The following is a 15,834-nucleotide window of genomic DNA, read 5'->3' as shown; positions in this document are numbered from 1 at the left end:
TTTTCTCCACATTTTAAAAATTTCAAAGATCTCTATAGACAAAAGAAATTGCCACAAAACGTTTGGTTTATCTTTTTTGAATTATTTTTTTCTCGATAACTATTGACTAGTTAAAGCCTTTTAAGGCAAATTTTCATACAAGTTTACTGTTTTTCTCCACATTTTAAAAATTTCAAAGATCTCTATAGACAAAAGAAATTGCCACAAAACGTTTGGTTTATCTTTTTTGAATTATTTTTTTCTTGAAAACTATTGACTAGTTAAAGCCTTTTAAGGAAAATTTTCATACAAGTTTCCTGTTTTTCTCCACATTTCAAAAATTTCAAAGATCTCTAGACTAAAGAAATTGCCACAAAACGTTTGGTTTATCTTTTTTGAATTATTTTTTTCTAGATAACTATTGACTAGTTAAAGCCTTTTAAGGAAAATTTTCATACAAGTTTCCTGTTTTTCTCCACATTTCAAAAATTTCAAAGATCTCTATAGACAAAAGAAATTGCCACAAAACGTTTGGTTTATCTTTTTTGAATTATTTTTTTCTTGAAAACTATTGACTAGTTAAAGCCTTTTAAGGAAAATTTTCATACAAGTTTCCTGTTTTTCTCCACATTTTAAAAATTTCAAAGATCTCTAGACAAAAGAAATTGCCACAAAACGTTTGGTTTATCTTTTTTGAATTATTTTTTTCTCGATAACTATTGACTAGTTAAAGCCTTTTAAGGAAAATTTTCATACAAGTTTCCTGTTTTTCTCCACATTTCAAAAATTTCAAAGATCTCTATAGACAAAAGAAATTGCCACAAAACGTTTGGTTTATCTTTTTTGAATTATTTTTTTCTTGAAAACTATTGACTAGTTAAAGCCTTTTAAGGCAAATTTTCATACAAGTTTCCTGTTTTTCTCCACATTTTAAAAATTTCAAAGATCTCTATAGACAAAAGAAATTGCCACAAAACGTTTGCTTTATCTTTTTTGAATTACTTTTTCTTGAAAACTATTGACTAGTTAAAGCCTTTTAAGGCAAATTTTCATACAAGTTTCCTGTTTTTCTCCACATTTTAAAAATTTCAAAGATCTCTATAGACAAAAGAAATTGCCACAAAACGTTTGGTTTATCTTTTTTGAATTATTTTTTTCTAGAAAACTATTGACTAGTTAAAGCCTTTTAAGGCAAATTTTCATACAAGTTTCCTGTTTTTCTCCACATTTTAAAAATTTCAAAGATCTCTATAGACAAAAGAAATTGCCACAAAACGTTTGGTTTATCTTTTTTGAATTATTTTTTTCTTGAAAACTATTGACTAGTTAAAGCCTTTTAAGGAAAATTTTCATACAAGTTTCCTGTTTTTCTCCACATTTCAAAAATTTCAAAGATCTCTAGACTAAAGAAATTGCCACAAAATGTTTGCTTTATCCAGTTATTAAGGTATTTTATTCTACCCTAAAAACCATACTAGCTAAATACAGGTCGATTAACACTACCAATTAAACAGACAAGGCGGGTACTATGACCAGCCAAGGCTTAACCAAAGCGAAGGGGAGTGGAGGTAGCATCCCCTACGGAATAAAATAAGCACTTATATTTAGGCTATTCTCATTAAATTATTTTCATATTTAATTTTATTGCTTGCCAGTAAAGATGAAAATATAATATAAAAATATACAATAAAAATATAATATATCTGCAGCTATTTCAAGTATATGCACTACAGTGAGCAATAATAACAAACATAATAAAAAAACAAAACAATACCTTTGGACCTATTATTTCCATCGCAGTAATCCTTATAGAAATACATAAGACTATATTCTGGAAAAAAAAAGCATAGATACGAGGTTTTTGCTGTATAGCGAAGATTTTTAAATTATATTTAAAACTTCCGTATGTTAGTCACATGTATGCCTAAAACAGAAAGTAGCATAAAAAGAAACAACCCCAAAATTGGGAACTCACCACCTTGTTTATCTTCCAGTCTTACTCCTAGTTCTGGTAAGGTGTCATCACGGACTTTATCACAAACGTTGAGTAAATCATCATTGCCAGTTTCCTTGGCCAATTTCCTAACTTTTCCCCGAAATTCAGCAAAAGTTTTTAAGTAGTCTTCACTCTAAGACGAAGAAAAACAATCACCACATTACACATTACGTTGTTTTGAACAAAAACGTAAACTAACAACATACTGAAACTAAATTTTTTATTGAGTCAATCTAGAATTGTTTCCTGAGTCCTTGTTCTCTAATTTAATCTCTGCCAGTCATATTGCTTTATACTGTATTTTTACCTTAGTTGTTAAAAAATTAATCGGACCTTCGAACAAAATCAAATTCTAATAGAGGGGGGGGGATCTTACTATAACCAATTAAAACAAAATTGAAAGAAAGAGGGGTTGAGGTCTGATGAAAATCTAAATTACGAATAAAAAATTAGTTTATATGCATTTGTGTTACGTTTTTTCGAGACGGACGATTTTATTTTTTTGGGGGGGGGGGGTTCAAACCCGGTACCAGCTCTTCATCAACAAGTTTTTGTAGAATTATCCTTGAGCAATTTATAAGAAAAATCTTTTCGTTCTTTTAAAAGTGTGAATATGACAGCTCTCTCAAATCGCTAATCGCCATGTGGAGCACTTTGAGAAAAGGTCATACCAGCAGAGCCACCAGAAACCTTCTTTAGAAAGAGTTCCAACCGTTTCCCCCAGAAACAAAGAAGAAAAGTATAATTGCGAGGAACAGTATTACAGGTAAAAGTCTCCTCTTCCATCAATCGAAGGTTCTCCCTTCAATAAGATTTTACAAAAAATACTGGAGTAATACAGGTGTGAATAAGACAGTTCACTCAAACCACTAACTGTCATGTGGAGTAGCCTTTGAGCAGAAGCAATCACCACAGAGCCATCACCAACCTTCTCTGTTCCAACTATTCTTCTACCGAAAAAAGAAGAAAATATAACTGCGAGGAATTGTAATACACTTAGAATACTCCTACCCTGTTAGTGAGAGTCTGATTTATTTATTTTTTGTAAGTAACATTGATTTTCGTAAAAAGATTTTACGAATAATACTGGAGGGGCTCCTTCGGTGCGGTATGGTTCTTCTTTTAGTGCTGAGCTTCACATCTCCCAAGCACTTTGGGATAATCCATCAATAAAGTCCTAAATTCAAAATTAGACCCTTAAAGCCCAAACGGGCGGTTAGGGGCCAGCCATCATGTGCTTTCGCATACCTTTCCTGCTTACCTTCCCCAGATTTCTCCAGGTACCAATTTAGAGCTGTGTCGATTCTGACTTAGCTTAGAGAGTCACGCCACTGACCCTCGCCCCAAACTAAATAACCGGCCACACCAGGAATCGAACCTCCCTCCCTTTGGACAAAGGATTCCAAATCCAGTGCGCCAACCACTCTGCTAGGACGTTATTTTAAACCTTATAAATAACTTTTCTTTATAATGTCCTAAACCTTTCCTATAACTTAAGCTATATTTTACGTTAAAAATGAACTGTTCTGTACGCATGTTTTTCAAGATTAATTTGATTGGTTTCAATATTGGTTGAATAGTATTCAATTTATTATTCTACTACATTTGTTTACTCTTTCATTATTGTTAAGTGTCTTTAAGGAAAGGAATCGAGAGCTTTGATAATGGTAGAAGGGTATATGCTGTTCTTGTTAGGTTTACTTAGCCCTGTATGATGTAGAACGACAAAAACTGAATCTGGTGAAACTGACTAATTGCAAGAAATAAGCTATTACTATTCTATTATGATTATGTTGTTAGACGAATAGAAAATTTTCTTTGTTGTTTTTTAATATTTATTTGCCCCTCCCCATACCATGACACAAAATTTGAAAGAGACTTGGTTTTGCAATTTTTTTCTTTTTTTTTGTATAATCCTTATGAAATTGTAAATTGAATAATGTCGATCTTCCGGGAAGTACCCAAAATATGTATTTATAGGCTACACAGGCTACAATATACTAATAGGCTACATAATAGGTTAACAATAATATAGCATAATAATAGGCTACATAATAGACAAATAATAGGCTACAAAATACTTACTGTTGCTGAGGTTTCGGTTGGAAATCCTATATCATCACGGACTTCATCACAAATGTTGAGTAAATCATCATTACCAGTTTCCATGGCCAATGTCCTAACTTTTCTCCGAAATTCAGCGAAAGTTCTTAAGTAGTCTTCACTCTAAGACGAAGAGAAACAATCACTTTTTGAACAACAACGTAAACTAACAACATGCTGAAACTAAATTTTTTATTGAGTCAATCTAGAATTAAAAACCAATTAAAATCAAAATTGAGAGAAAGAGGGAATGAGGTCTTTTGAAACCCTTCACTTTTACTCGACTTTGTTCCAGTCTAATTTAAATTTTTGTTTGGAGGAGGGGGAGTTGAGGTTGAAAAAAAATCTAATTAAAAAAAAAAAAATCTAATCTAGATTTTTGTTCGGAGGAGGGGGAGTTGAGGTTGAAAAAAAAATCTAAATTACGAATCAAAAATTAGTTTATATGCATGTGTTACGTTTTTTCGAGACGGACAATTTTTTTTTTTTTTGGGGGGGGGGGGTTCAAACCCGGTACCAGCTCTTCATCAACAAGTTTTTGTAGAATTATCCTTGAGCAATTTCTAAGAAAAATCTTTTCGTTCTTTTAAAAGTGTGAATATGACAGCTCTCTCAAATCACTAATCGCCATGTGGAGCACTTTGAGAAAAGGTCATACCAGCAGAGCCACCAGAAACCTTCTTTAGAAAGAGTTCCAACCGTTTCCCCCAGAAACAAAGAAGAAAAGTATAATTGCGAGGAACAGTATTACAGGTAAAAGTCTCCTCTTCCATCAATCGAAGGTTCTCCCTTCAATAAGATTTTACAAAAAATACTGGAGTAATACAGGTGTGAATAAGACAGTTCACTCAAACCACTAACTGTCATGTGGAGTAGCCTTTGAGCAGAAGCAATCACCACAGAGCCATCACAAATCCTCCATCAAAGATCTACATTTATATTTCAAAGAACTGACCAAATTTCTTAGTATCCGGTGTTCTTGAACGCAAATAATAAAAACAGTCGATGATTTCTAATGATAATTTCCCCTTATCTTGGTCTTTTACGTATGTTAATGATGTCTATTCCCATGATACAAGGTCGATGAAATAAAATATGTGTTATATCTGTTATGGCTTTATATATATATATATATATATATATATATATATATATATATATATATATATATATATATATATATATATATATATATATATATATATATATATAACTTATATCTTCCCTGGAAATTAAAGGTAAGGTAAAGAATACGGCACTGGACCCTTAAAGTCCAAACAGGCGGTGCTGATCTCCGTTATAAGGCCCTTCCGCCAGGAAGTGCAATGGGGGGTTAGGGGCCAGCCATCATGTGCTTTCGCACACCCATCCTGCTTAACTTCTCCAGATTTCTCCAGGTACCAATTTAGAGCTGTGTCGATTCTGACTTAGCTTAGAGAATCACGCCACTGACCCCCGTCCCAAACTAAATAACCGGCCACACCAGGAATCGAACCCCCCACCCATTGGACAAGGATTCCAAATCCAGCACGCCAACCACTCTGCTAGGACGTTATTTTAAACCTTATAAATAACTTTCCTTTATTATGTCCTAAACCTTTCCTATAACTTAAGCTATATTTTACGTTAAAAATGAACTGTTCTGTACACATATTTTTCAAGATTATTTTGATTGGTTTCAATATTGGTTGAATAGTATTCAATTTATTATTCTACTACATTTGTTTACTCTTTCATTATTGTTAAGTGTCTTTAAGGAAAGGAATCGGGAACTTTGATAATGGTAGAAGGGTATATAATGTTCTTGTTAGATTTTTTTTTTAACCCTGTATGATGTAGAACGACAAAAACTGAATCTGGTGAAACTGACTAATTACAAGAGCTAAGCTATTACTATTCTATTATGATTATGTTGTTAGACAAATAGAAGTTTTTTTTTGTCGTTTTTCAGCATTTATTTGCCCCTCCCCATATCATGCCGCGACATTTGAAAGAGACCTGGTTTTGCATTTTTTTTCTTTTTTTTAGTATAATCATTATGAAATTGAAAATTGAATAATGTCTTTCTTCTGGAAAGTACCCAAAATATGTATTAATAGGCTACACAGGCTACAATATACTAATAGGCTACATAATAGGTTAACAATAATATAGCATAATAATAGGCTAAATAATAGGCAATTAATAGGCTACAAAATACTTACTGTTGCTGAGGTTTCGGTTGGAAATCCTATAGATTCATCCTTGGGTATAACTCCAAACACTTGAAATATGTGTGTGATGAAAACGGCGATCTTTTTTAAAACTTCTCTATTAGGTACTTTTTGTTTTCCTAAATAATTATAAACGTCGCTGACTAGTTCCTGCATTGTGTCAATTGCACTTCGGGTATTAATATTATCTGAAAAACAAGGTAAAAATAAACAAAATACAATTAATATATATACTTCAGTAATACAAAAACAATACTAATAAAAATAGAAGCAAAAAAAAATGAATTGCAACATAGTAAAAACATATAAATACTTTTCTTAATTCCATTTGGAATTAAGTTCCAAATGGAACTGGAATTCTTAATTCCATTTTTGAAAGAAAAGACTCTCGTTGTCATATTACTTACTGATTTGGCGGTGCCAAAGATTAATGATGATATTACTTTACAGTATCTAGGTTACAGCGGTAGCTGCAACCTAGACATTTTTGTAATAAGTCCATTCTGTTTAACAGCCTGAAGCATAATATAACTAAAAATATTGCCGAAGGTTTTAGCATGAATCTCCGCGACCTTAGTCTGCTTTCTTATGCAATCGACTTACGAAAGCTATGTTGCAAGCTTTGTTCTCTGTGAGGGAAGATTGACCGTCTGATTACTGGATATGAAAGTATTGTTTACGAGTTAAGGCGTTAACGTATAACATGTTATAAATTAAAACACTGGTTTACGTGTTCGTTAATGTGTTAACGCACTAAGAGTCTGTTTTTTTATAACTTACTCCTTGGGCGGGTAAGCAGCAAAGCAGTGAAAATTTATATTTGACGGTTGAACGAAAAAAATTATCTCTAAAAAATCTATGATGTATCTGGGAATAACGCACGGACAAGATATTAAAAGTCCACGCTTACTGATAATTGATAAAAATTATAAAAAAAATAGTCGATCAAGTTATAGCAAGTCAAGTATTTGATAGCAGCAAATGACGTATTTGAAGTTTAGCCTGAACAGGAACGTCCTTGCTAAACTTTAAGCAGCAGTAGGGGTTGATCTCCCTCACCTGCTCTATGTGTCGCCGAAGATTGCTTCACTCAAACTGAGAAACTGAAACTCCTGTCTGTTTACTGCAATTATTTCACGTTATTACTTATTACCCATTCCGTAAAGGAAACGCATTCGTTCTAAGATCCCAAAATACGGTGGACCCTATTGACATTGTGCCGTCTTCTGAAAGAAATGTCGAGAAAAGCGGAATTAAATCATTGCCTTTACACCATATCTGTGATGTTGAATGAAGAAGTCGATGTTTGCTTTTATTCTCTGGTCAATCAAAACAGCTGGGTACACAATTCAAAAAAAAAACCTAAATAAAAAAATAATTTCTATTAATATCACCCTCAAAAAAATTATACGGGGTATCTTCTACTCTTATACTTCACTAAGGCCCATAATAAAGCTCCATATGTATGGCGAAAATACAAGTAATTTATGTTGTTATGCCCGTTACGCGTGGATGTATGTGTGTCAGTCTAAATTCCAGTATGTTAGTGGTTTAATGCCTTTTCCATCAAATTGATGTTAATTGAGCTCTTAAAAGGCAATTTTTCGATTTTTCATCACGGGGATTCGATACCTTAAAATCATTTAGCGAGCCACACTGTCAGTTGACCGTCTCAGAGACCAAGGGCTTATTAGCAAATTCTCCAATGGGACTAGTCACTATTGTGAGCTATTGAGAATCTGGGGTTGGGCTGTGAAATTTGATTTAAAAGATATTAAAATTTTACGTCAGTTGTGTCGGCAAGATCTTCAATCAAAGGTGGTGGCATCACAGGGAACTCCTAACGCTGCCAAATTCCTCAATTAGTATTTCCTTTAAGCTGATTTTTAGCGTTTTCTAGCAGGTATGCTAGAAAATGTGTAGGGAATCCCCTTTCCTAAACTTTAAAATGAAAACTGATCCGTTAAACAAAAAATTCACACTTTCTGATGATACAAGTTTCATTAAAACTGGATATTTTTATCTCCGGCACAAAATGGGGAGGTTAAACAAATTCTACATAGTTTGGCCAAACAAAGCAAAAGAGTTTATAATAGACGACGTAGGATAATCCTTTAAGGTACTGAATCCCCTTAAGTACAAACCCTTGTGACAATCCAAATCTTTCCTTAAGTTATATTATTTTTGACATATAAATTACCAAGTGTCTACGTTTTCTTTTTCTTTTTTTTTTAAATTATTCCCCGAACGATTACAAAGAATTTTGGCTGCTGGATTATATAAATTGTTATTTTTTTTAAAGAAACATTCTGATCATCTACATAAATTTAGTAAAAGCATTGTTTGCGACAAGACATTCAGATGGCCATGCATGGCAGTCTCAATATTTTTGTGAACACCTCTTTAAGATCATATAACAAAAGCGATGACAAAAGATCTTACAATTTATCTAATACTCCGTGTATTTTCATTTCATTTACTCATGATACTTGTATTTATTTCATGTACTCCATATTTGCATGCATTAACCTATTTCCGAAAGAAAAATTAATACTAATCACGGCGTGCAGCCCCTTTCTGCAACGAGCATTTATTTGTCTATTTAGGTTTTAAGATCTGTGACCTCGGTAGGTCTTATTATAGAGGCCAATAATCTAAACATTATTTATGGTACATCCCCAGAGTGGACATATTGTTTTTAGCCAAAAAAAAAATAAATATATATTGATTTAATTTTCATATGGATGTTTAAAGGAACCAGAAAACAGGGAATGCTGAAGAAATTTACAATATCTATTTTTCCTTTCTTTTTTTTACGCCTGTTTCTAGCAAATAAATATCTTATTGTTGAAGAAACAAGAAAAGAAAATATCAAAGCTCGGTTAAACGAAAATAAAATGTTCATACCACACAAAGCAGTATGCACTGCTTTTTTCTTCTTTGTAAATGTATCTAATAGATTCTTGTCTTCCTCTAATAGTTTCTTGTCTTCCACAGTGTCTCCAACAATCACGTTCTCTGGCTTTTCTCCTAGCAGAGAAATCACTGCGTGGAAAAATTCCTAAAATTGAACTTCATGTTTAAAACTAAATATAAATTTCACGTAAAACTCAGTAAAAATTCAATAAATAATAAACTTCACGTTTAAAAATCAATATTTTACTATTCCGCAAAACTGTTAAACAGCACATTATTGTCCAATATAGCATTGAATACATTCATTTACTAGCATAGCCTGAACAATCACGTTTTTTGAATAACCAAGGACACCAAAATAAAAACATTTTTTAACCCTAGCTCCATCTTAGTTCTATTCAAACCTTAAAACCATGATTTTCTAAGATTTTCCCTTTTGCTGTTTAATAAAAAATGAAGTTATAGGTGCCATATGTTTTTAGCTTATTTTTCATCCATGTTCTTTTTCTTTTTTTGCACCCGCTACTACCAAAACTACACAACTGCACATGGAAGTCTTTTCTATAAAAATCGATTTACAAATTTTTCATAATTCAATCAATCAGTCAAATCAATTTAACCTGCTACCAATAGAAAAGGTTTTGGTCTAACATAGCATATTTTAATTAAAAAACTTCTCGTAAAATTTCCTTTAAATACTAACTATGTTGATTCAAATTGATTTTTTCAATTTCTTCAAAATCTTAGCAGATTTTTTCAAAATCTGCAGTCTCATCTAGCGTTTGGTGTTTCTTGACATTTTTTCATCAAGCTGTCAGATTTTGTTTCCCCTGTCCTTGGTACTTTCAGAAATGAAAGAGGAAGAGAAACTTGCTATTTCTATTATTAGAAAATTCTTATCATAAACAAATAAATCTTGACCGGATTGGACAGTTGAAGAATGATCCCTTAACAAAAGAATTAGAATTTGAAATAAACAAGTGACGTGTAAACTAGATTAAACTACGGTGAAATGATCCCTAAAGAAGGTCCTTTGGAACCTGAAATATACAAAACACGGGAGACATAGTATACGTGTCAATTATACGCGTGATTGCATAGTTATTCTTTTTTTTTGTTCTCAGCAGAGACTTTTTTAAACTCATTCCTTTTCATCTGTTGTATCATAAATACCGTTATTTGGGTTTAATATAAACGAACTGAATAATAAACAGAGATATTCAAAATTATTTTTTGAAAAAGAAAGACATAACAACTTATTTTTCAGTTTTTCTTATATTTTTTAAATGTTTTTGCTAGCTAAAGTGCAAAAGAACAAATGAGAAGGGGAAAACCCCATCTTCAGAAGTGAAGTCTTTCAAATGAGCCCTAGTTATTTATTTCTTCTTATTTTCTTTAAAGTTTGTATATATTACTAACAAAATAGCAAATCAGTTAACACAGGACAAATTACTAAGTAAAGAGCAACGTCTCTTTAAGCAACCGAGCGCCTAAGTAGATATTAAAGGCAACATTCAAAGATAAGCAATATTAAAGAAAAGTCAAAATAGGTACCCCTCAGTATATCATTCTAGGGGGTATCACACCTAGGGGGGGTGACTTCAATTGTCGCATAATTTGTTTATAAACAAACCTTACAACACCTATTATTGAGAATCCAAGTATTGAGTTCGCATTTCGTATTCGGGACGTCCCTAATAAGAATACTTGCCTTGAATTTCCGTTCAGTGGTCATAGCTTTGTTCATTGTTCTTTCAGAGTATTCCAAGGTATTTCTCTAGTCGTGAAGTAAAAATAAAAACTGGAGCTGCCTAGCACTATGCCTAGCAATAATTTGTCTAATAAGAATACTTGCCTTGAATTTCTTTTCAGTGGTCTTAGCTTTGTTCATTGTGTTGTCAGAATAGTCCAAGCCATCCCTCCAGTTGTGGAGTAAACAGAGAAACCGGAGCTGCCTGGCACTATGCTTCTGTAAGGCCTCCTCAATGGTAATGAAATTCTTCAGTGATTTGGACATTTTACAACCAGAAATAGTCAAATGACCAGTGTGAAGAAAATAACGAACCCAATTGTCGTTACCAAAACAAGCCTATAAAAAAGAAGATAAAAATCAGCAGCAGAGGCGGTTTTAGGGCGGGACTTGCCCCGGGCAGACATTTAAGGGGTGCAAAATTTCAAATAAACAATCTAACAGTTGTGATCATTTTGTAATTTTTTTTATTCATTTTTAGTAAAATTAAATAGAGGGTGCAGCTAATAAATGAAAATGATTAATAAAGTATTAATTAATTAATAAAATAAGAATAAATGAAAATGATTAATAAAGTATTAATTAATTAATAAAATAAGAATAAATTAAAAAAATAATCAAATAATAATAATTAAAATAATTAAATTAGAATAATTGATAATAATTTAAGGCGATCATCAGGTGGCGTCACACCGCTTAAAATTAACCGTTTACTTCCACATATGAACATAAAGAGCATGGAAAAAATAAATTAACAATTAATTAATAAATTGAAAATAACTTTGTTAACAACTGATTTTTTTTTTAATTTGGCCTGAAAATTTTGTGGGAGAAAGGGGGAGGGGCGATAATCAATTTTTTGCCCCGGGCACAAGAAAGGCCAGAACCACCACTGCTCAACAGGCATTTCAATTAATGTTATTACGAATAAAACAACGTAAATCGACAATAAAAAAAAAAAATTAAAACGTAATAGTGCAAAAACCAAAAGCTTGTAAAACTCGAAGCATAAAATAAATGAAAAAAAACGGACAAAATTCAACCGAAAAAAAAGTAGATATAGAATATGTTTAGGCTGTTCCTCCTACAAGGACTAAAGAGGTGTCTAGTGTTGTGATTTTAACCAAATAAAATGTTTTTGACCTTACTCCTTCCTCAAAAGAATACTAGATACATATCCCCAGAATATTTTCTGTAAAAAAAAAAGTAAAAACCAATAAATGTTATTATTTTTATATAGAAAGATAAAAATAAAGTACTAATGAATTCAGTTATGAAGAATGAAAGGAAAAAAACTGTACCAAGTTCAGCTTTATTCTAATACCAGTAAAAAATCAAGAGTATAAATTTTAATTATCCTTATCATAGAAGTAAAGAACGATGTGGGCACAATGTGTTGTTTTTTGTGTTGTTTTTTCTCCATACCCAGGCACTTCGTATCGAAGGAGTTGTCGTAGACAGTTCGAAAATGGCTCATTCGATTGCAAATTGGAGTGGATAGTGCCCTTTTTAATAGTCGAAAGTGTTTGGGAGGCTCCTAGTCCCCCCCCCCAAAGCCCATCATTACTCCACACACATCTAAGCAAAATTTTTAGATAGTCGTCTTGTTCAGCTTAGTTTATTTCCAGATAGACAATATCTTTTTGAGGAGGACACTCCCCCACAACCCTCAGGGCAAGGGTTTTAAGTTATGCCCTGGGGGCGTGTAAGGTTTTTGTAGAAAGTGCTGTTGTAGAAACTTCAAAAAAGGCTCATTCGATTTGAAATTCAAAGGGCTAATGCTCTTTTAAATAGTCGAAAGGGATTGGAGGACAAATAGCCCCCCCCCCCACGCCCATCATTCCCCAAAACACATCCAATCAAAATTTTGAGATAGCCACTTTGTTCAGCGTAGTTGATTTCCAGATAGAAAATATCTTTTTGAGGAGGACACTCCCCCAAAACCCTCGGGGCAAGGGTTTTAACTTATGCCCTGAGGGCATATAAGGTTTTTATAGAAGGCGTTGTCGTAGAAACTTCAAAACACTTAGAACACTTAGACGACTGCAGAAAACTTAGTTCTGCAGTCGTTACCAATGACTTTGTCGAGAAATGGAAGAAAATGGAGCTGAAGATGAATTTTGATCAAGTTGTTTACCCAGTATTTGCGGAAAAATATGGCAAACGCCCAGTTGTCGTTTATCTCCGAAAAATACCCGGCGAATCTTCAGCCGATGAAGTTAGAGCAGCCCTCCGACGCTATGGGCAGGTCCTGAACATACGTCGAAAGATGTTACTAGTGCGCTAACAATGAAAAGAATGAAGAGGGGAGTACCCAGAACAAAGTAAATGAAAGAGCGTCGATCAGCAAACAGTCACGGATACCACCTCCAGGCACAGCTTTCAAGAAAGAGCCAGAAAAAAGAAAACCAGGAGACACTCCCACAAGACAGTACAGCAATATCTCGCAAGATTCCGTGGAGTCAAACAGTGAGAAGAAAAAAGGTGCGAAACCAAGCGAAAAGAAAAAAGGAATTAAAATAGAAAAAAAAAATATAAAAGACCTTAACAAAAATATGGCTTTCAGAATAGGAACTCTAAATGTAGTTTATTTCCAGATAGACAATATATTTTTGAGGAGGACACTCCCCCACAACCCTCAAGGCAAGGGTTTTAAGTTATGCCCTGGGGGCATATAAGGTTTTTATAGAAGGCGTTGTCGTAGAAACTTCAAAAAAGGCTCATTCAATTGGAAATTGAATGTCGAAAGTGATTGGTGGGCGACTAGCCCCCCCCCCCCCACGCCCATCATTCCCCAAAACACATCCAATCAAAATTTTGAGATAGCCACTTTGTTCAGCGTAGTTGATTTCCAGATAGAAAATATCTTTTTGAGGAGGACACTCCCCCAAAACCCTCGGGGCAAGGGTTTTAACTTATGCCCTGAGGGCATATAAGGTTTTTATAGAGGGCGTTTTCTTAAAAACTTCAAAAAAGGCTCATTCGATTGTAAATTCAGATGGCTAGTGCCCTTTTTAATGGTCGACAGTGATTGGAGGGCAACTAGCCCCCCCCCCGCCCATCATTCCCCCAAACACATCCAATCAAAATTTTGAGATAGCTACTTGGTTCAGCGTAGTTGATTTCCAGATAGAAAATATATTTTTGAGGAGGACACTCCCCAAAAACGGTCGGGGCAAGGGTTTTAAGTTATGCCCTGGGGGCATATAAGGTTTTTCTAGAAGGCGTTCTCGTAGAAACTTCAAAAAAGGCTCATTTGATTGGAAATTCAAAGGGCTAGTGCCCTTTTTAATAGTTGAAAGTGATTGGACGGCAACTAACCCCCCTCTCACGTCCACCTTTTCATAGGCGGCGCGCTAGCGCTGCCTAAGTAAAGAAAGATGTGGGCAAAATGTGTTTTTTTTTCGTTCTTTTTTCTCCATACCCGGGCACTTCGTATCGAAGGAGTTGTCGTAAAAACTTCGAAAAGGACTCATTCGATTGGAAATTGGAGTGGATAGTGCCCTTTTTAATAGTCGAAAGTGATTGGAGGGCAACTGGCCCCCCTACGCCCATCATTCCCCCAAACACATCCAATCAAAATTTTGAGATAGCCATTTTGTTCAGCGTAGTTGGTTTCCAGATAGAAAATATGTTTTTGGACACTCCCCCACAACCCTCAGGGCAAGGGTTATAAGTTATGCCCAGGGGCATATAAGGTTTTTATAGAAGGCGTTGTCGTAGAAACTTCAAAACAGGCTCATTCGATTGGAAATTCAAAGGGCTAAAGAACGATGTGGGCATAATGTGTTTTTTTTTCCATACCCGGGCACTTCGTATCGAAGGAGTTGTAGAAACTTCGAAAAGGGCTCATTCGATTGGAAATGGGAGTGGCTAGTGCCTTTTTTAATAGGCGAAAGGGATTGGAGGGCAACTAGCACCCCCACACCTATCATTCCCCCAAACACATCCAATCAAAATTTTGAGGTAGCCATTTTGTTCAGCGTAGTAGATTTCCAGAGAGAAATTGTGTTTTTTAGGATGACACTCCCACAAAACCCTCAGGTCAAGGGTTTTAAGGTACGCCCGGGGGGCATATAAGTTTCTTATAAAAAGTGTTGTCGAAGAAACTGCCAAACTGGCTCATTCGATTGGAAATTCAAAGAGCTAGTGCCATTTTGAATAGTCGAAAGTGATTGGAGGGCAACTATCCCCCCCACGCCCATTATTCCCCCAAACACATCCAATCAAAATTTTGAGATAGTCATTTTGTTCAGCATAGTTGATTTCCAGATAGAAATATGTTTTTGAGGAGGATACTCCCCCACAGCCCTCAGAGCAAGGGTTTTAAGTTATGCCCTGGGGACATATAAGGTTTTTATAGAAGGCGTTGTAGCAGAAACTTCAAAAAAGGGCTCCTTCGATTTCAAATTCAAAGGGCTAGTGCCCTTTTTAATAGCCGAAAGTGATTAGTGATATTTTTTGTTGTTGTTGTTGTCTAGACCAGGGCACTTCGTATCGAAGGAGTTGAAGTGGGAGCTTTGAAATGGGCTCATTCGATTGAAAATAGAAAGGGCTGATGCCCTTTTTAATACTCGAAAGTGATTTGAGGGCAACTAATTCCCCTTCGACACCCACCCTCCCATTTGCCCATTATGTTTCAAAACTAAATGTTACCTTAAGATTAAATCAAAATGCACTGTGATAATGCTAATTTCGAACAAGGCATCTCAGCAGTATTGAAAGAACGACTGAGGGTTTTATGTTCAAACTTTCGGGGATACTTCTGCCCTTAAAATTTAACCCAATCAAAATAGCGTAAGTGTATCCAAGCTATGAAAGAAAGTAAACAGATTTTTTTGCGAATGGTATCAAGTTTTCCATTTCAGGTCAACTAG

General features: G+C 34.3%; 1 protein-coding gene across 1 annotated transcript; it reads right to left on the bottom strand.

Annotated features, from left to right (window-relative positions):
• Positions 1 to 692: 692 nt before the first annotated feature.
• LOC148945276 (cysteine--tRNA ligase, cytoplasmic-like) lies at positions 693 to 11,319 on the bottom strand. The gene is made up of 5 exons (XM_089098618.1): positions 11,063 to 11,319; positions 9,199 to 9,352; positions 6,283 to 6,479; positions 4,061 to 4,201; positions 693 to 2,108 (listed from the first exon to the last, which is right to left on the bottom strand). The coding sequence occupies exons 1-5, from the start codon at positions 11,222 to 11,224 to the stop codon at positions 1,872 to 1,874; spliced, it is 891 nt and encodes a 296-aa protein (XP_088954744.1). The 5' UTR covers positions 11,225 to 11,319; the 3' UTR covers positions 693 to 1,871.
• Between the last annotated feature and the right edge of the window lie 4,515 nt (positions 11,320 to 15,834).

Source organism: Artemia sp. Qi Xiang Cuo, chromosome 13 (assembly GCF_049724085.1).
Source record: "Artemia sp. Qi Xiang Cuo chromosome 13, ASM4972408v1, whole genome shotgun sequence".
Taxonomy (NCBI): Eukaryota; Metazoa; Arthropoda; class Branchiopoda; order Anostraca; family Artemiidae; genus Artemia; species Artemia sp. Qi Xiang Cuo.
This window is presented reverse-complemented; position numbering and strand designations above follow the sequence as displayed.

What these genes read in the sequence shown, in the direction of transcription:
- LOC148945276 (XM_089098618.1), bottom strand. Translation starts at nt 11,224, where the DNA reads ATGTCCAAATCACTGAAGAATTTCATTACCATTGAGGAGGCCTTACAG. An exon ending in CAACCGAAACCTCAGCAACA is followed by an intron (nt 4,202 to 6,282) that starts GTAAGTATTTTG and finishes TCTTCGTCTTAG; the next exon opens with AGTGAAGACTACTTAAGAAC. An exon ending in CAACCGAAACCTCAGCAACA is followed by an intron (nt 2,109 to 4,060) that starts GTAAGTATTTTG and finishes TCTTCGTCTTAG; the next exon opens with AGTGAAGACTACTTAAAAAC.